General features: G+C 44.0%; 1 protein-coding gene across 3 annotated transcripts in view; it reads left to right on the top strand.

Moving 5' to 3' along the window:
* Positions 1-21,801, top strand: part of SLC4A11 (solute carrier family 4 member 11) — a 128,066-nt gene that overhangs the window by 38,611 nt on the left and 67,654 nt on the right. For all 3 annotated transcript variants that reach the window (XM_039368366.1, XM_039368365.1, XM_039368367.1), the window contains exon 3: positions 9,879-10,031. In XM_039368366.1, coding sequence (XP_039224300.1) covers positions 9,879-10,031 — 153 coding nt within the window. The remainder of the gene's footprint in view (positions 1-9,878; positions 10,032-21,801) is intronic.

Raw genomic sequence — 21,801 nt, 5'->3', positions numbered from 1 at the left:
ATCAAGTATAAGCACCAATTCACTGCAAGAAACAAACCAACTAATGTACAGCACAGCTGCAGTTATAACAGAATACCTGGGATGCAAAATCAACAAAAAAGAAAAACAAACAAACAGTGCACCAGAAAAATGGAAGGTTAGACTAGAAAATAAGATCAGCAAGTTAAGATCACATGCAAGCAAGCTAGAACAGATGAAAGAAAAGAAGCTGAAGAACAAGAAGACCAAAGAATACCTAATCAAGAAATACCACTTAGAAACAAGGAAGATCAAGGAAGCACTGGAAATAATAAAGCAACAAATAACAGCTATAGCCAGGAAAATCAGTAGATATGAAGCTCGAATTGCAAACTATAGGCAGAACCTCCAATTTCAATCCAATCAGAAACGTTTCTACCAATCCATCAATGGAGAAACTGCAAGGAATCAGTCAGTACCTGACAAGGAAGAAACAGTGCAGTTCTGGAAGCAGATATGGGATAACCCAAAGAAATACAACAAGGATGCGGCTTGGTTAAAAGAGGTGGATGCAAATAAAACAGAAGTTGAAATGAAAGAACTAGTAATAACAACAAAAATGGTAGAAAAAAGAGCAAAGAAAATCAAAAATTGGTCAGCACCAGGTGAAGATGAACTGCATGGGTTTTGGTTGAAACATCTAACTGTTATACACCCACTCATTGCCAAGCAGTTCAACAATATACTACAAGGAGGAGAAATTGAAAAGTGGCTAACAACTGGGAAAACCTACCTAATAATGAAAAATCCAGCAAAAGGGGCAACACCAGGTAACTACAGGCCAATTACCTGCTTACCAACAACTTTCAAATTACTAACTGGTGTGGTAGCTGATGCAGTACAACAGCATCTAGTTGAAAACAATCTCTTTCCACCTGAGCAGAAAGGAAACCGCCCCAATAGCAGAGGAACAAAAGATCAACTCCTAATAGACAAAATGATCTTGGAAAACTGCAAGAGAAGGAAGACCAACCTGAATGTGGCATGGATTGACTACAAAAAGGCATTTGACTCTCTGCCACATGATTGGATAATAAAGTGCCTAGAAATAACAGGAGTCAGTAGAAACATCAGAAAATTTGTGCAAAGATCGATGGCACAATGGAAGACACAGTTGCAGATCAATGGTGAGAGCTGGGAGAGGTTAATATCAAGAGAGGAATATTTCAAGGAGATTCATTATCACCATTACTATTTGTTATTGCACTGTTTCCTCTGTCAACAATACTGAATAACTCAGGACATGGCTATCAAACATCAAAAACATCTGCTAGACTATCCCACCTCCTTTACATGGATGATCTGAAGCTGTATGGAAAAACATCATCTGAAATAGAATCGCTGCTCAACACTGTCCGTATATATAGCCAAGATATTGGAATGGAGTTTGGCCTGGACAAATGTGCCACACTTACTATCAAACAAGGAAAAATAGTGAAAAATGAAGGAATCAAGATGCCCCACGAAAATAACATTAAGAGTCTGGATGAGGAAGAATACTACAAATACTTGGGTATCCTTCAAGCTGACAACATCAAGCACACTGAAGTCAAGAAAAAGATTAGAGGTGAATACATCAAGAGAGTGAAGAAGATCTTAAAATCCAAACTCAATGGAGGAAATACCATAAAGGCAATCAACACCTGGGCAATCCCAGTCATTAGGTACACAGCTGGAATAGTGGACTGGACTCAAGCAGAACTAAAAGCAATGGATAGGCAGACCAGAAAAATAATGACAATGAATCACGCCCTTCATCCACGCAGTGACATTGATAGACTTTATCTACCAAGGCAAATAGGTGGGCGTGGAATGCTACAAGTACATCAGATGGTTGAAGAAGAAAAAATGGCTTTGGAAGAATATCTGAAGAACAATGATGAAGATGCACTGAAATTAGTATATCAGGAAGGCTTACTAACTACTGGAGAGACCAAACTGGCCTACAAGAAAGACCAAATGAAGAACAGAATAGAGGCATGGGAAGACAAAGCACTACATGGCCAATACATTAAAAAAATAGCTGGGAAAGCAGATAATAATAAAACCTGGCAATGGCTAAGAGCAGGAAAATTGAAGAAAGAGACCGAGGGACTAATTCTGGCTGCACAAGACCAAGCCTTAAGGACAAATGCATACAAAGTCAAAATTGAGAAGACAGCAACAGACAGTAAGTGCCGCCTATGCAAAGAAGCTGAAGAAACAGTGGACCACTTGGTAAGCTGTTGCAAGAAGATTGCACAGACTGATTACAAGCAGCGGCATGACAAAGTAGCAACAATGGTGCATTGGAAGATCTGCAAAAAATATCATTTGCCTGTAAGCAAAAACTGGTGGGATCATAAAATAGAGAAAGTCATAGAAAATGATAAAATTAAACTGCTCTGGGACTTCAGAATTCAAACAGACAAGCACCTGCAACATAACACCCCAGACTTAACAATTGTCGATAAGAAAGACAAAAAAGTCTGGATAGTGGACGTGGCAGTGCCTGGAGACAGCAGAATAGAAGAGAAAGAACTGGAGAAGATAACAAAATACAAAGACCTACAAATAGAAATAGAAAGACTGTGGCAAAAGCAAGCAAGGGTAGTACCAATAGTCATAGGCTCCTTGGGTGCAATCCCAAAACAACTGGAGCACCACTTGAACACCATTGGCATTGACAAATTTGCTATTAGTCAATTGCAAAAGGCGGCCTTATTAGGAACTGCTTCCATCCTGCGACGATACCTGTAATACCATCAAACATCCACATCTGCCTATCCCAGGTCCTGGGTAAGGACTCGATAGGTAGACAAAATGCCAAATCCAGTCTGAACATCTGGCTGACTGTGCGATGATTGATAATAATAATCATTAATAATGATAAAATTAAACTGCTCTGGGACTTCAGAATTCAAACAGACAAGCACCTGCAACACAACACCCCAGACTTAACAATTGTCAATAAGAAAGACAAAAAAGTCTGGATAGTGGATATGGCAGTGCCTGGAGATAGCAGAATAGACGAGAAAGAGCTGGAGAAGATAACAAAATACAAAGACCTACAAATAGAAATAGAAAGACTGTGGCAAAAGCAAGCAAGGGTAGTACCAATAGTCATAGGCTCCTTGGGTGCAATCCCAAAACAACTGGAGCACCACTTGAACACCATTGGCATTGACAAATTTGCTATTAGTCAATTGCAAAAGGCGGCCTTACTAGGAACTGCTTCCATCCTGCGACGATATCTGTAATACCATCAAACATCCACATCTGCCTATCCCAGGTCCTGGGTAAGGACTCGATAGGTAGACAAAATGCCAAATCCAGTCTGAACATCTGGCTGACTGTGCGATGATCGATAATAATAATAATAATAATAATAATAATAATAATAATAATAATAATAATAATAATAGTAATAGTAAGTAGAAGGGAAGGGACCTTGGAGGTCATCTAGTCAACCCCCTGCTCAGGCAGGAAACCCTACACCATTTCGGACAAATGGCTGTCCAGTCTCTTCTTAAAAACTTCCAGTGTTGGAGCATTCACCGCTTCTGGAGGCAGGTTGTTCCACTGGTTAATTGTTCTCACTGTCAGGAAGTTTCTCCTTAGTTCTAGGTTGCTTCTCTCCTTGATTAGTTTCCATCCGTTGCTTCTTGTCCTGCCTTCAGGCGCTTTGGAGAATAGCTTGACTCCCTCTTCTTTGGGGCAGCCCCTGAGATACTGGAATACTACTACTAATGGGGTTGGCTGCTTATATTTGTGAGGAGAGCTTTAGAAGTCCAGCCGCTGGCACGGAAAGAGTCAATTGTGTGTCTCTTTGGTCTCGCCAACCTCCCCCCCCCCCGCCCTTTACTCGTACAACCGGCCCCTCCCTGGGGGTATTTTGTCCAGTTGTGGAACAAACGACTCTTCCCTTTCATCCCACTCCGAAAAGCATTCAGTTTTTGCCCTCCTGCAGCGTCGCACAGATTTTTGTGCGCTGAGTAGGAAATGTCGCTCAGGGATTTGGACGGGGCCCAATATTTTTTTAAGTACACACTTTGTTGTCCCTGCAGAATCAAAGTCGGGAGGGGAGGCCAATCTCATCCAACCCGGGTAGTCCTCGCCTCACGACCACAATTCAGCCCCCCAATTTTCCCTTTGCCGAGCGAGAAAGTGAGTTTTGCCGCGGTCGTTAACCGAATTGCTGCAGATCTCATCCTACAGTTGGCCAAACAGAACACAAGGAGTCCTCGGTTTAACGACCACCGTCCAGCCCCAAGGATTTCCCTTGCCGAGCAAGACCGTTCTTAAGTGAGTTTCGTCCCATTTTTACGGCCTTCCTTGTTAAGGAAATCGTTGCAGTTCATGTTGAGTAACACGGTCGTTAAGCGAATCGGGCTCCCCCGTTGATGTTGCTTGTCAGGCGATTGTGAAAGTTGGTCACGTGACTTCGGGACGCTGCGACCGTCGTAAATATGAATCAGTTGCCCAGCGTCTGAATTTGGATCGCGTGACTCCGGGGGGGGGGATGCTGCAACGGTCGTAAGTGTGAAAAAACGGTCATAAGTCCCTTTTTTCAAGTTCCGTTGTAACTTCAAAGGGTCACTAAACAAGCTGTTGTAAGTCCAGGACTATTTTTACACGTTGCTAGCCAGGCAGTTGCTTGTCTCTTTTGTCTGAATGTGGATGACGATTAATTTTTATCTTTAAAAATATATATATATATATACAGTACAGGGGGTCCTCGACTTACGACCAGGATCGAGCCCAACATTTCTGTGGCTAAAGTGAGACATTGGTGAAGTGAGTTTTGTATGAGTCAGTCTGAATTTTGATCCCGCAACCACGGGAGGTTGCCGTGGCCCCTAAGTGTGAAAAACGGTCCTAAGTCCCTTTTTTTCAGCGTCATCGTAACTTCAAATGGTCACTAAACAAACTGTTGTAAGACGAGGACCACCTGTATGGCATTCTCACAGCTTGCAGGCACAATTCCTAGTACAGAAAGTACTTTGAATTCACGACGGTGCTAAAACAGGGATTTGCAACCGATCCTCACCCTTACAACCCCTGGCAGCGTCCCCGTGGTCACATGATCCAAATTCCGATCTTGGCAACCGACTCATATATATGACGGTCGCAGTGTCCCAGGGGGATCACATGATCCCCTTTTGCGACTTTTTGGCAAGCAAAGTCCAGGGGGGGGGGATCCGGATTCATTTAACGACCCTGTTACTAACTGAAAAAAAAAAACTGCAGCGATTCATTTAACAACTTGGACGAGAAAGGTTCGTAAAATGGGGCAAAATTCACTTCACCAACCTCTCACTTGGCTGACAGAAAGGTTGGGCCCGGTTGTGCTTATAAGTCGAGGACTTGCATGTACCCCATTAGGCAGACTCGCTGAATTTTCAGCCGGTCACAAAATGAGTCTGGAAATAAGAAGCAACATGGTATAATTGAAGCGTGTTTCTCTCACAGGGCTGAGTAATTCTCACTTGGAGTGTCACTCATTAGGTAATTGGAACATTACCTTCACACTTCGTGCAATTACTCACAAATGAGGATCTTAACTCCGAAGTGGAAAAATGGTCATTAATTCCTTATTTTTACCTCAGGACTGCTGTCCTTTTAAAATGTTTTTTTGAGCATCCTTCCAGACCTACGTCAAATAACAATGTTCTTTTTCTCGAGACTGTTCCGTTTATATTTTTTTAAAAAATTGGTTTTATTCAATTTTTATATTCCTTATTGTAGTGACTGAGGGAGGCCCACCACAATTGAAAGCCCAGGGTCACAGGAACAATAAATACCGACAATAAATACCAGGAGGGGAGATTTTTCCACAGGGCAAAGCCTTGTCATTTTTTTTTTTTTTTTGGGTCATTTCTTTTCTTCTGCCAAAATCAGAAAGAAAACGACATTTTCTTAGCCGGTAGCTAGCGGCTAAGCCAGGCAGTTCTTAGTGAGTTTTGCCCCATTTTACGACCTTTCTGGCTGTTAAGTGAATCACTGCAGTTGTTAAGTGAGTAACACGGCCGTTAAGCGAATCTGACTTCCCCCATTGCTTGTCAGAAGGTCACAAAATGGGGATCACATAAGCCGCAGGACTCAGTTGCCAAGCATCCCAATTTTGATCACGTGCTGCGACGGTCGTTAAGTGTGAAAAACGGTCCTAAGTCACTTTTTTTTCCGGCGCTGTTGTAGCTTCGAACAGTCGTTAAACGAACTGTCATAAGTCTAGGACGATTTGCCGTCTTTCCCATTATGGATGACCTGAAAGGATGCTGCTTTTTTCCCCCCTGTTGAAAACAGGATCTGCTTTGCAACTTGGCCAAACTTCAATTGGAGGAATGACATCCTTGCACATTTGCTTGAGTTGTTCCTCTCCAGAGTCGCAGACTTGGAAGGGACCTTGGAGGTCATCTAGTCCAACCCCCTGCCCAAGCAGGAAATTCTATACCATTCCGGACAAATGGCGGTCCGGTCTCTTTTTTTAAAAGCCTCCAGTGATGGAGCGCCCACAAGTTCTGGTGGCAAGTCGTTCCGCTGGTTAATTCTTCCTCCCTGTCAGGAAGTTTCTCCTTAGTTCTAAATTGTTTCTCTCCTTGATTTGTTTCCATCCTTGTTGCTCCTTGTCCTGCCTTCCGCTGCTGCTTTGGAGAATAGGGTTCTTTTTAATTAGAAGAACATGAAAAATAAAAACTCGCTAACACGCTTTATGATCAGCCGGCGTTATTTTTAATTGCAAGAATCCTATTGGGCCCAGCCAAGGTCTCGGAGGTCTTCCATGGAAATGGAACATTGGTTGTGGATGTTTGCCCACTGTCCAAGAAAAAGACACGTTAATCCATCTTGCAGGAGGAATGGCAATTTCCCCCCTATGCTGGCTGGGGAATTCTGAGACTTGAAGTTTACAAGTCTTTGTATGTATGTATGTATGTATGTATGTATGTATGTATGTATGTGTATGTATGTATATATGTAGGTCTTTGGTTATTCGGGTTTTCTCCCGCGTAAAATTGGAAGTGTCTTGGCGACATTTCGACGAAGTCCCATTCATCATCTTCAGGCTGGTGTTTTCAGCTTTGTGCTTCGTCATCTTCAGGCTGGTGTTTTCGGCTTCATCCTAGAAGCACGAAGCCGAAAACACCAGCCTGAAGATGACGAATGAGACTTCGTCGAAACGTCGCCAAGACACTTCCAATTTTACGCGGGAGAAAACCCGAATAACCAAAGACCTACATACAAATACCTGCGAAAACCTCAGAAAACAAGTATGTATGTATGTATATATATTATTAATTTTTATAGGACTAGGAATAGGGTGGGGTCAGGGTTAGGGTTGGGGTTGGGATTAGGGTTAGGATTTTTTAAAATAACATTCTTTTTTATTATTTAAAAAGTTTTATTAACAATTAACAGAATAAACCCACTAACCCACCCATCCCCACCCTCCCACACACACACCCCCCCACTTCCCAGAGCCAAGTACAGGGTTATTACAAACATATTAAACATAATCTAATTAAATTCAACAAATAGGTTAAACATAATCTAATTAAATTTAACAATTTATACAACAACTAAATTCTTACTTAATCCTTAACTCCCTTTAAACCTTAATAACATATTACAAACAAATCCATTTTTAAACAATTATTATAAAAAACCATAACAGTAAATAAACTAAATAATTCCAATTATAAAATACTATTAATAATACTTATTATATTAAAATTTAATCATATAATAAATGGAACTTTTTAGTTCCATATTTAATCTGAATATAATCTATCCATCTTCTCCATACCATAATATATCTTTCTTGTGTGTGATCCTTTAAATAAGCAGAAATTTTAGCCATTTCTGCTAAATTAGAAACCTTAAGTATCCATTCTTCTATTGTAGGCAATGAATCTTTCTTCCAATATTGACTTATCAATAGCCTTGCTGCTGTAATTAAATTCAACATTAAAATAGTTTCTTTGACATCAAAATCCTCAAAAATCCCTAATAAAAATAGTTGAGGAGTAAACTTTATCTTCCTTTTAAAAATATTCTGAATGTTCCACCAAATCATAATCCAAAAAGCCTTAATATTTTTACAAGTCCACCAAACATGAAAATAAGTTGCATCAGAACTACCACATCTCCAACATTTGGGCTGTAAGTTAGAGTACATACAGGACAACTTTTTAGGATCCAAATGCCACCTATAAAGCATTTTATAAAAAATTTCCCTTAAATTTTGAGCCTGTGTAAATTTAACATTTCTAATCCAAATTATCTCCCATAAATCCAATGGGATCGGTTCCTGGATATTCTGAGCCCATTTAACCATATAATCTTTAACCAATTCCGTTTCCGAATCCAATTCTATTAACACATTATAAATTCTTTTTATGTGAGCCTTATTCTGATCTTTAATCTGAATTACCAAATTTTCATCTCCTAATGTTATTCCAACTTTCTTATCTAAAGTCCACCTATCCACTATTTGTAAAATAACATTCTTAACATTTAGCAAGCAGCATGTTGCCTGGGTTCGTGTATTTAAAAAAACAATGAATAATAATTATCATAAATAATATGTTAATCTCTCAATAGTCTTCTTCTTACTATTATATTATGTGTTACATATCACATTCCTTTCTCTCTAAGTCGTCCTTCTAGCCATTCATAAAAATTATCCCATGTTCTAAAATACACCGAATCTTCTTTCTCTTTTATCTTTAAAGCTGTTCTTTCCATTTCTGCACACTCTAAAATTTTCTTAATTTGTTCTTCTTCAGTTGGTGAATTTTCATTTTTCAGTGTTGGGCAAATACAATTCTTGTTGCAGTTAGTACACGTAAAATTAAATACATACAGTCTTTCTCATAATTTGCTCCTGTCTTTCCTAACAAAAATAATTCGAAGTTCACGAGTCTTTTTTTTAATAATATTTTATTAATTTTCCAATTTTACATTTGAGTATTTAAAAAGCAACGTGGTGACTGGGTTAACCAATAGTTCAATAACAAAATCTTTAGTGCAAACCTCAGGTTACAACATCAGATATTTCTTCTCTTTTTCCCCTTAACATTTACTGTCTCGTATTCAAGCTAGTGCATTTCTAATTATATGAACTCAATAAAAACATCATTATTACATTTATCAATAAATTTTTAGCTTATACATATCTTAATCACATTCAGTCTTCATAAACAATCCATATCCTGTTATTAATTTTTCCATAATTTTTAACTTCTCATCGATATTCCAATTTAACCTTTGATAGCCATAATTTTCAGATCTTGGGTAACCCAAGATTTCCCTTATCTTACTTCATAACAAACTATGATGTTCAAAATACACATTATTATCTGTTTAAATATAATTTGGTTCTGTTTCCTAAAAGTTATCTATTTCCCACTGTATTAAGTCATCTACTTAATAATACAATATCCCCTTTGGTGTTTGTACGTAGGTCTTTGGTTATTCGGGTTTTCTCCCGCGTCAAATTGGAAGTGTCTTGGCGACGTTTCGACGAACTCTCATTCGTCATCTTCAGACTGGTGTTTTCGGCTTCGTGCTTCTAGGAAGCACGTGTTCCTAGAAGCATGAAGCCGAAAACACCAGGCTGAAGATGACGAATGGGACTTCGTCGAAACGTCGCCAAGACACTTCCAATTTTATGCGGGAGAAAACCCAAATAACAAAAGACACACACACACACACACACACACACTGCCTGGGTTAATCAATAAGTCAAACAGATTCGTGATCATTAATTTTCTTTTCCCCTCTAGACCTAATTTTTCAATATTAGACAAATCTAATCCTTGATGGATTTCTTGATGAATGGAGCGGGAAATGGGCAATAATGAATACTTCTCACCTGGCAGGTTACCTGAAGTGCGATACGGACGATGGCTGTGACAACAAAGAGGAGGTGGGAGGCGAAGAACTCTTTGACACGGTCAACTCCTCCATCGTGTCGGGCGAGAGCATCCGGTTCTTCGTGAACGTCAACTTGGACGTTCAACAGAACGTCGCAGGTAAGGAAGGACGCTTTCCCACGAAACCTCAGCCGGGTGTTCTGGGGCTTCGACAGCTCGTGCTGTGGGTGCCTTGGTGGGTTTCTGGCAGACGTTTGACGACCCAACTAGCTTACGTCATCAGTGCTGGAAGGGAGTGGGGTTGGCAGAGGGAAGGAGGAAGGAAGACTTGGGAGGTCTTCGATGCTCTCTCAGCTGGGTGGCTTTCTTGCTGATGTTTCACGACCCAGCTAGGTAACGTCTTCAGTGCTAGGAGGAGAGGGGTTTGCAGGGAGGAGGAGGAGGAGGACTGTGGGATCCTTGGTGAACTCTGAGCTTGGTGGCTTTCTTAGAGACGTCTCATTACCCACGTATGGGTTGTTTTCTTGCAGATGTGTCATGACCCAACTAGGTAACGTCATCAGTGGTAGAAGGGAATGGGGTTTGCCAAAAGGAGGAGGAGGAGGAGGAGGAGGAGGAGGAGGAGCAGGACTGTGGGGTCCCTGGTGCTGTTTGAGCTGGGTGGTTTTCTTGCAGATGTTTCACGACCCAACTAGGTAACATCTTCAGTGCTAGAAAGAGAGGGGTTTGCAGGGAGGAGGAGGAGAATGACTGGGGTCCTCTGTGCTTTCTGAACTTGGTGGTTTTCTTGCAGATGTTTTCCATTAGCCATCTAGGTAATGTCATCAGTGCTAGAAAGGAATGAGGTTTGCCAAAAGGAGGAGGAGGAGGATTGTGGGGTCCTTGGTGCTCTCTGAGCTGGGTTGTTTTCTTGTAGATGTTTCATGACCCAACTAGGTAACATCATCAGTCCTAGAAAGGAGTGGGGTGTGCAGGGAGGAGGAGGACGACGACGACTTTGGAGTCTTTGATGCTCTCTGAGCTGGGTGGCTTTCTTGCAGACGTCTCATGCCCCAACTAGGTAACATCATCAGTGCTAGAAGGGATGGGGTGTGTGGGGAATAGGACAAGGAGGAGGAGGACTGTGGAGTCCTTGGTGCTCTCTGAGCTGGGTGGCTTTCTTGCAGACGTCTCATGACCCAACTAGATAACATCATCAGTACTAGAAGGGTGTGAGATTGAGGGGAGGAGGAGGACTATGGGGTCTTTGGTGCTCTCTGAGCTGGGTGGTTTTCTTGTAGACGTTTCATGACCCAACTAGGTAACATCTTCAATGCTAGGAGGAGAGGGGTTTGCAGGGAGGAGGAGGAGTGAGGAGGAGGACTGTGGGGTCCTTGGTGAACTCTTGGTGGCTTTCTTAGAGACGTCTCATTACCCACGTATGTAATATCATCAGTGCTAGGAGGATGTCGGGCTTGTACTTTGTTCATATACAATGCCTGTCAGTGTTGGTGGGAGTGTGGTTTTCTTCTCCCTAGTTCCTTGATTTAGTGCTTGAATGTTTGTCTGGCGTTAACCCCTGCTAATCTGGGTTTTGGCTGCTGGAGAGGATATGTTGCGGTCTGTTTGTTTCTACCTTCGGTTTTTATCCTTTTTCCACGGTTTGTAAATTGTGGCTGGTCCCAAGTTACAAACATTCTCTTCTAAATGGTTTGTTCCACAGAATGTAGCAGGTTTCGTGCTAAATTAGCCAATCTATACTCTGATTTACATTAAGCCATGGTTTGTCTCACCGTGCTTGATCGGGTGTCCCTATTGGCACAGCTCCCATTCAGTCAAATTCGGGTAGATTTGCGACCCGCCTCCAGCCCTTAGACTTCACCGCGCACCCATAAAAGTAAAGCAAGGCAGATTATGACTAGTTCATAATTCTCATTAAACCGTGTTTCCTTTGGGCAACTGCCGTAAATCCAAAGGGATCCCATCCAAGTAGCAGAGTCTGGCCAGGTTATCTTTAGCAAGATTTATTGCAGGGAACTGGAGTGAGTCTGTCAAAATTCCAGCAGATTTCCCATTTGTAAGCAATTTGACTGGAGGCTGGAAATTTTTCTTTTGGTCATCTGCTAAGGAGAAAGTTTGCGGATTTTTTTTTTTATCAGTGTGGGAATTGGCTCATAGGATAGGGTTACATGGGAATGCACTTGTGATTATAGGCTAAAACATATAAGGGACGGTTGCTGGAATTGGGGATGTCTAGTTTAATGAAGAGAAGGACGAGGGGGGACAGGATAGCAGTCTTCCAGTATCTCAGGGGTTGCCCCAAAGAAGAGGGAGTCAAGCTATTCCCCAAAGCGCCTGAAGGCCGGACAAGAAGCAACGGATGGAAACTCATCAAGGAGAGAAGCAACCTAGAACTAAGGAGAAACTTACTGGCAGTGAGAACAATTAATCAGTGGAACCACCTGCCTCCAGAAGCGGTGAATGTTCCAACACTGGAAGTTTTTAAGAAAAGACTGGACAGCCATTTGTCTGGAATGGTTTAGGGTTTCCTGCCTGAGCAGGGGGTTGGACTAGATGACCCCCAAGGTCCCTTCCAACATTATTATTATTATTATGACCTGGATTTGAAGTTCTGACATTCCTCCTCGCCTTGAAGTGAGTGACGCGACCACATTTTGGGCCCTCGGCAGCTGGCCTGCATTTACACACCATTGTGTAATCCCTGTGGTGACATGACCTCCACATGTACCTCCGTTTCCTGGTAAAACCCTCCCCACCGCAAGCAATTAACTTGCTTAATGACTGCGTCGTTCACTCAACAGTCACCGTGAAAAGGATCGTAAAGCTGACACGGTGTGGTGATCCGCTTTGTGACTGTCACAATTCAGGACCCAAATTGCAAGCCTCAATTGTAAGCCATGTCAGGACTACAGATTATCCTCAATTTACAGCCATTCGTTTAGTGACCGTTTGAAGTTACGACAGCAGTGAAAAAAGGGACCTAGGACCGTTTTTCCCACTTAACGACCGTTGCAAACACCCCGTGGGTCACGTGATCGAGATTCACAACTGACTCCAATATCTCAGGGGCTGCCCCAAAGAAAAGGGAATCAAGCTATTCTCCAAAGCACCTGAAGGCAGGACAAGAAGCAACGGATAGAAATTCATCAAGGAGAGAAGCAACCTGGAACTAAGGAGAAATTTCCTGACAGTTAGAACAATTAGCCAGTGGAACAATCTGCCTCCAGAAACTGAATGCTCCAACATTGGAAGTTTTTAAGAAGAGACTGGACAGCCATTTGTCTGAAATGGTATAGGGTTTCCTGCCCGAGCAGGGGGTTGGACTGGATGACTTCCAAGGTCCCTTCCAACTTTACTATTATTATTATTAAATAGTTCATTTAGTGACGTACGGTCCACATTTCCACCCAAGATTGCAAGTTCAAAACTGCAAGTTCAATTCTGGCTGAAAGTCAAGGACTATAGCGTGTCCACGGTTTACAACGGTTCGTTTAGTGACTGTTCAAAGTTACAATGGGTCTGAAAAAAAGTGACTTCGTGACTGTTTTTCACAGTTAACAACCTCACGATTATGGAATTGAAATTCAGACATTTGGCAAAGTGGTTCATATTTATGACGGTGTGCAGTGTCCCGGGGTCATGCAATCCTGTTTTGTGACTTTCTCACAAGCAAAGTCAGTGGGGAAGCCAGATTCACTTAACAACCGGGCTACTAAGTTATCAACTGCAGGGTGTCAATGCTGCTAACGTCGGATGTTTTGCACTGACAAAACATCTTTTTCCCTTTTGCTTTTAGAGTTAAATGATGCTGGGGGGGGATGTGAACGGAGAGTCCAGCTAGACATAACAACACTGAACCTAGAGTGAGAATCAAGGTTATTGTAACCAGAGCTGATAAGGAATTGGCGGCTGGAGAACTGGAGAGGAAGCCTGGGCTTCAAGCTAATTGGAGAATGTGATTTATAACTGTTAATTGGAGGAGGGAATTGTGCTTTGATACTAGGTGCCCAGGGGAGGGGAATTCAGTTTTTGGCTTTGATTATGTAGTGCCGATATTATGCTACTTGAATAAAAGATTCTTTAAGGTAAACAATGCCTCAAAGTTCTTTAAAAGAGTTTCCTTTGTCGGAACCATGACAACAGGATTCACTTAAGAACCGCGGCAGGAAAGGTCCTATAATGGGGCAAAACTCACTTAACCGGTGTGTCACTTAATGACAGAAATTTTGGGCTCAATTGTGGTCATATGTATACTATACTATACCTGTACCTTGCTCAGTAGTAGTAACTGTGAGAGGGATCTTGGAGTCGTAGTGGACAACTCCTAGCTGGAAGGGGAAAGATGGTCAGATGCCGGTTGGGGATGATGGAAATTGTGACCCAACAGTTCTAGAAGACACCTGATTGCAGAAGGCGGGTCCTCACGTTCTTTTCAGTGCACGGATCTCCACCATCCTCAAAGTTCATTCTGTGGAACTTTTTTTTTCCAGCTCTGGATTGTACATCCAGGGATACAATGAGTGGAGTAGAGTTGTTAACGCATTGCCTTTTCAACTGGCCAGCACGCAGGTAGTCCTCAACGTACGACCAGAATTTGGCCCAAAATCTCTGTCGCTAAGCATGGCAATTATGCAAGGGAGCCTTGCCCCGCTTACGATCTTTCCTGCCGCACAATTGTTAAGTTGAATCCCTGTCGTTGTTAACTTAGTAACAGGGTTGTTAATTTGAATCTGGCTTCCCCACTGAGGTTTCTACTCAGGAAGTCGCAAAAAGGAGGGGGGTCATGTGACCCCAGGGACGCTGCAACGTCCATAAAAACGAGTCGGTTGCTGAGTGTCTGAATCTTGATCATGTGACCGCAGGGACACTGCCAACCGTCATAAAAACGAGTCGGTTGCCAAGCGTCTGAGTCTTGATCATGTGACCGCGGGGACACTGCAACCGCCATAAAAATGAGTTGGTTGTTGAGCGTCTGAGTCTTGATCATGTGACCGCGGGGACACTGCCAACCGTCAAAAAAACGAGTCGGTTGTCGAGCGTCTGAGTCTTGATCATGTGACCGCGGGGACACTGCCAATCGTCATAAAAATGAGTCAGTTGCCGAGCATCTGACTCTTGATCATGTGACCGCGGGGACACTGCAACCGCCATAAAAATGAGTCGGTTGTCGAGCATCTGAATCTTGATCATGTGACCGTGGGGACACTGCAACCGCCATAAAAATGAGTCGGTTGCCGAGCGTCTGATTCTTGATCATGTGACCGCGGGGACACTGCCAACCGTCATAAAAATGAGTCGGTTGCCGAGCGTCTAAGTCTTGATCATGTGACCGTGGGGACACTGCAACCACCATAAAAACGAGTCGGTTGCTGAACGTCTGAATCTTGATCATGTGACTGCGGGGACACTGCCAACCGTCATAAAAATGAGTCAGTTGCCGAGCGTCTGAATCTTGACCATGTGACCGCGGGGACACTGCCAACCGTCATAAAAACGAGTCGTTGCTGAGCGTCTGAATCTTGATCATGTGACCGTGGGGACGCTGCAACCGTTGTTAAGTGTGACACACGGTCATCGGTCACTTTTTTCAGCGCCGTTGTCATTTCAAAACGGCCACGGAACGGACCGTTATATGTCGAGGACTCCCTGTATTCAAACCTCACCATATTCCAATATGCCACCTGGACGCTGCAACGGTCGTAAATGTGAAAACGGTCCTAAGTCGCCGTCTGCAGTGCTATCGCAACTTCACGCGGTCCTTGAACGAGGACCGCCTTCACAGTAAGATGTATAGATGGTCATTCCCAACGACGCGCTGCATTCTTTTATTTGGAATTTCCTGGTTAATCGCCCCAGTTGCTCTCGGAGTTTGGCTGTGGTGGGAAGGCCTGTCAGATCCCTCTCTGTGCCTTGAGCTAGATTTTAATGCCTTCCAGATGCATCGTGTATTTAAACCCCATGGCTTCCAAGAAGCCCAGCTTTATGGGGAGGGGGAAGGAGGAGGAGGAGGAGATGGTTTGTAACGATGGGTGTTGTAATCCAAAGCCTCATAGCCGTTGGCACAGGTACAACATGCCGTTTACAATGGACATTTTTTTTACCCCACTTAAAAAACTCTTAATTTGATCGTTTCCTGTCTCGGGGGTCTGGAAGCATTTAAACCTACCCAGGGGGGTCAGCCCACGTGTGTTGTTGTGTATGTGTGTGTGTGTTTGGTCTTGAAAGTCCCATCGCCATTAATGAGGTTTTTGAAATCTTGCCCGTTGCTGCAAACAAATTGTTTACCTGGCAGCAATTCCAAAGTTGCCAGTTTGCTGTACAAGCCGGGGGGGGGGGGGAACCAGGAACGGCACATGAGGAAGTAAAAACACACTGTACAAGAGGCGCTGGAAACTGGGCAGAGAAGAGCAACGAAGATGATAAAGGGCAAGGGCGTGGAGGCTAAATCCCTGTTCCTGTTGCGCAGCGAAACAGTTGCTCAATGCGTTTCACACCATTTGGAGACCTTTATTGCCACAAGTGAACCCTGGCAGCTGTTAAGATAGCAACACAGTTGTTAAGTGAATCTGGCTGTTGCTCTGTCAGGAAGTCGCAAAAACCGATCGTGCGACCCCGGCATGCTGCAACAGTCCTAAGTACATGCCAATTGCCAAGCATCTCAGTTTTGATCATGTGACCACGCAGGATGCCGCATTGGCCGTAAGCGTGAAAAGTGGTCCTGACTCGCTTTTTTTCAGTGCCCGTGTAACTTTGGACAGTCACTAAGCAAACTGTTGTTAAGGCTGTCTAACAAAATGAAATTCAGTGGTGAAACAAGCAAGGTTCTACATTTAGGCAAGAAAAACCAAATAGGTATGGGATAGGGGGTACCTTGCTCAATAGTAGCAACTGTGAGAGGGATCTCGGAGTCCTAGTGGACGATCCCTTAAATAGGAGCCAGCCGTGTGCTGCAGCTGCCAAAAAAGCCAACACAGTGCTAGGCTGCATTGACAGAGGGATAGAATCAAGATCAGGTAAAGTGTTACTACCACTTTACAAGGCCTTGGTAAAGCCACACTTGGAATACGGCATCCAGTTTTGGTCACCACGATGTAAAAAAGATGTTGAGACTCTAGAACAGGGGTAGTCAACCTTGGCTCTTTTATGACTCGTGGACTTCAATTCCCAGAATTCCTGAGCCAGCTGTGCTGGCTCAGGAATTCTGGGAGTTGAAGTCCACGAGTCATAAAAGAGCCAAGGTTGACTACCCCTGCTCTAGAAAGAGTACAGAGAAGAGCAACAAAGAGGATCAGGGGAGTGGAGGCTAAAACATACAAGGAACGGTGGCTGGAATTGGGAATGTCTAGTTTAACGAAGAAAAGGACGAGGGGGGACAGGATAGCAGTCTTCCAATATCTCGGAGGCTGCCCCAAAGAAGAGGGAGTCAAGCTATTCTCCAAAGCGCCTGAAGGCAGGACCAGAAGCAACGGATAGAAACTAACCAAGGAGAGAAGCAACCTGGAACTAAGGAGAAACTTCCTGACAGTTAGAACAATTAACCAGTGGAACAACCTGCCTCCAGAAGCTGTGAATGCTCCAACATTGGAAGTTTTTAAGAAGCAACTGGACAGCCATTTGTCCGAAATGGTATAGGGTTTCCTGCCTGAGCAGGGGGTTGGACTAGATGACCTCAAGCTCCCTTCCAACTTTATTATTATTAAGTCGAGGACTATCTGTACTAAAGCAGGCTTATTTTTTTTCTAAAAAACCCCTACAAAAACCCAGTCAAGTTAGGCTACGCGCTGCTGTTCTCACGATCCAACAGTGAATTTATACCAGGATTTCACAGAAAGCGGCTATTGGTTTAATGTCTTTGGCGGTCGGGTGTAAATTCTCGCCCTGGTATTTACAAGGGAAGACGCTGGGCATCCTTTCAACTCTAACTTTGTTTAGAATAAATTCTTCCGTGATTTATGCCTTCTGTTTCTCCTTTGGGCACTTCTGATGCATTCATCATCTTTTCCCTTTCTTCCACAGAGATATCTTTAGTAATTGCCACGGAGTTGCTCTGTAATTACCGCACTCGCTAATTACTACTAGATTTTGCGAGTTGAGCGGGGCGCTTGGTCAAAAACAAGGCAGCAATTCCTGCGGGTCTGCGTGGGCCCAGGGACCTCTGTGGCGTTGCTGGAAACCACAGTCTGTTTAGTTTTTAAACCCAAAGCCCAGTTGCTAGTGGTAGCATCCTCACTGAAATTAAAACTCGTGGCAAAGATGCCGGAGGACCTTCAAAGGCCTGATTTATTCCTCTTGGCTTCCGTTTTACTCAGCCTACTAGAAGCTGAGCTGGGAGATTTGCAGAAAATACAATCAAGCAGATTTTTTTTCCCCCAGTTGTAAAGCTCTCTTAAAGCTCTTGTTGTTATCTCTGGTTAGTAAAGCCAGAGATTCGGTTTGCTTTCTGGAATGCAGGCAGTGTATGTAAAAGGTCCTTTCAAGGTTCAATTTACTAGTCCTGATAATGTTAGGAAAGTCTCTGGGTAGATGGTGTGAAGATGTTACTGTGCTGGCCCAGAAACCAGGAGATGGTGAGTTCTAGTTGTGCCTTATGTCCAAAAACCGGCTGGGTGACTTTGGACCAGTCACCAGGAGAGGGTGAGTTCTAGTCCTGCCTTAGGTATGAAAGCTGGCTAGGTGACTTTGGACCAATCACTAGGAGACGGTGAGTTCTAGTCTTGCCTTAGGTATGAAAGCCAGCTGGGCGACTTTGGACCAATCACCAGGGGAGGGTGAGTTCTAGTTGTGCCTTAAGTCCAAAAACCGGCTAGGTGACTTTGGACCAACCACTAGGCCAGCGGTTCTCAACCTGTGGGTCGGGACCCCATTTGGGGTCGAACGACCATTTCACGGGGGTCGCCAAACAACGCAGTCCGCCATTTTTCCCCCTTTTCTTTAGCTGTGCTACTCCCTTTTATTCTATTGGCTTTTGAAAGCCAATAGAATAGACTCTCTTGAATAGAGTCTAATTCTATTGGCTTTCAAAAGCCAATAGGAATTGTCCAGGCTGTCTCTGCCCTGCTGAGCCTGCCAAAAGTCCCATTCTGCAAATGGTGCTGCACCAGTTGAGTAGTCCTCGACTTACGACCGGTTGAGTAGTCCTCGACTTACGACCGGTTGGGGGTCGCGGCATTAAAAAGGTTGAGAACCACTGCACTAGGAGATGGTGAGTTCTAGTCCCAGCTTAGGCATGAAAGCCAGCTGGATGACTTTGGACCAGTCACCAGGGGAGAGTGAGTTCTAGTCCTGCCTTAAGTCCAACAGCTGGCTGGGTGACTTTGGGCCAATCACCAGTTGTTAAATGAATCGTTGCAGTAACACAGTCGTTCAGTGAATCCGGCTTCCCCCCATTGTTTGTCAGAAGATTGCAAAAGGGGATCACGTGACCCCGGGGGCACACTGCAAACCGTCATAAATCCGAGTCCGTTGCCAAAACCTCTGGATTTTGACCATGTGACCCTAGGGCAGGCTGCAACGGCCTGCAAGTGTGAAAAACGGTCCTAAAAGTCACCTTTTCCCAGTGTCGCCGTAAGTTCGAACGGTCACTAAACGAACCGTTCTAAGACCAGGACGACCTCCACCGCCTTCTAACCAAGGGGGGGCTTTTGAACCGGCGTCTCTTCCACCGCTCTTTCGCTCAACAGTTCTGCCTTTCTGGGGCTGAAGACCGGATTTCACAGAGGCTCAAAACATCTGTCCCAGGGTCAAAACGAGTTTAAAAAAAAAAAAAAAGCAAATAAATAAATCAATTAATCTCTCTCTCTTTTTTTTCTTGTCCAAGTTTCTTCCCGCTTGGCTTAAAAAGAGAGAGAGAGAGAGAAAAAAATAAATCTATTTGCAGAGCAGGAAGCGGCTTTGTTAGCGGTAATAATGGGGCAGGACCGGCCCTTTGAGCAGGCAGACACTAACGGCAATTGATGGATCTGGTCCCACCTTTGTCGCACAATAGGTTGTCCCCAGATTCGGGAATCAAGAGTTTCCTGAAAGACTCCCAAGACGCACGCAGGCACACACACGGAGCCTGCCCGGCGGCTTGACCGGTTGAATAGTTTCCAAATCCCAGTGGGGGGGGGGGAGAGGAGGAGGAGGAGGCAAATGGGATGGAATTTGGCTCCTATAATAAATAATTGGTAAGAAAGGAACCTTTTCAAGGGAAGCCCATTCGGGTGGCGCCGACAAATTCCTTCCAGGCGGAGGAACCGAGCGTTCGGAGACTGAATGCACAACACAACACACACACTGGGTGCCGTTTCCTTGCATTAAGGCCGCCGGCTTTTTTTTTTTTTTTCCTGTCGCCGGGCACAATACCCGAATCCCGCGTCTGATAAAAAAAAATTCTTATTTTAGAAAGCTGATAAGGGCCAGAGGCTGGCCACTTAAGGGCCTTTTTCCATCAAGAGGGCAAGATGGATCCCCTGGATTTGGCGCTTCGGCAGTCGTCGTAAATACAGCACGAACGCGTGGCGCCCCCCCCCGTCCGAATTTGGATAGTCCTCGACTTACATCCCTCTGCTTACTGGCCGATTAAAGCAGTGGTTCTCAACCTTTTTAATGCCGCGACCCCCAACCGGTCGTAAGTCGAGGACTACTCAACTGGTCGTAAGTCGAGGACTACTCAACTGGTGCAGCACCGTTTGCAGAATGGGACTTTTGGCGGGCTCAGCAGGGCAGAGACAGCCTGGACAATTCCTATTGGCTTTTGAAAGCCAATAGAATTAGACTCTATTCAAGAGAGTCTATTCTATTGGCTTTCAAAAGCCAATAGAATAAAAGGGAGTAGCACAGCTAAGGAAAAGGGGGAAAAAAATGGCGGACTGCGTTGTTTGGCGACCCCCGTGAAATGGTCGTTCGACCCGAAATGGGGTCCCGATCCACAGGTTGAGAACCACTGGTTTAAAGGTTGCAACATTCATTTCCTCAGGAATGGAAGATGGATGCCCTGGATTTGGCCCCTCGGCAATCGTCGTAAATACAGCACAAACGAATTGCCGCACGTCCGAATTTGGATAGTCCTCGACTTACGTCCGTTTGTTCACTGACTGTTCGAAGGTTGCAACGGCAATGAAAGAAGTGACTTAGGGCCGTTTTTCCACACTTAACGACCGTTGAAGCATGCCCAAGATCAAAGTTCAAGACGCTTAGCAACTGACTCGTATTTATGACGGTCGCAGCGTCCCCGGGATCACGTATCCCCTTTCGGTGACTTTCCGACAAGCAGAGTCAACGGGGGGGATGCCAGATTCACTTAATCGCTGTGTGACTGAGTTAACAACTGCAGCGAGTCTCTTAACAGCTGTAGCAAGCAAGGTCGTAAAATGGAGCAAAAATCACCACAAATATCTCACTTAACGACAGAGATTTTGGGCGGGAACCACCTCTCTTTCTCCCACTTCCATAATGCTGGAAGTTTAGGATCAAGCTGGGGAAAACGGAGCCTGCAATGTTATCCCTTCCATCATCCTCAACCAGGGTGATTACCCCATCCATCATCCTCAGCCGGGGATGATGGGAGCCCAACTCTGACAGATCGGCTGGCATGGTGGGGGAATTAGCCGGTTGGAAATATTTACTCTCATTTTCCTTTCTACCCACCACTCTGGATTTAAAAAAGAAAAAAAACACCACCCAACCCTGAAATTAATTCATTTCAGCTCTAGAGATGCCGAATAAACAAAAATAAAATCCTTAAGGAATAATGATGAAATAATCTCTGCAGGTCTGAAATAGAACAGAAAAACAACTTTAGGCTGTTTTGCATTCCAAATTTATTTCAGTTCCAGCTCTGTGGGGCTATTCTTGTAGATTGGAAGAGCTGATTAAAATATAAATTTAGAGGGGAATTGTGGCACGGTAAAAGGGCTGCTTTTGCCATGTAGGTAGTCCTTGACTTACA

The sequence above is a fragment of the Crotalus tigris genome, unplaced genomic scaffold (genome assembly GCF_016545835.1).
Source record: "Crotalus tigris isolate CLP2741 ecotype Arizona unplaced genomic scaffold, ASM1654583v1 scf7180000020772.1195989, whole genome shotgun sequence".
Lineage (NCBI taxonomy): Eukaryota > Metazoa > Chordata > Lepidosauria > Squamata > Viperidae > Crotalus > Crotalus tigris.
The sequence above is the reverse complement of the archived record's forward strand: the minus strand, read 5'-3'. Positions and strand labels throughout refer to the sequence as shown.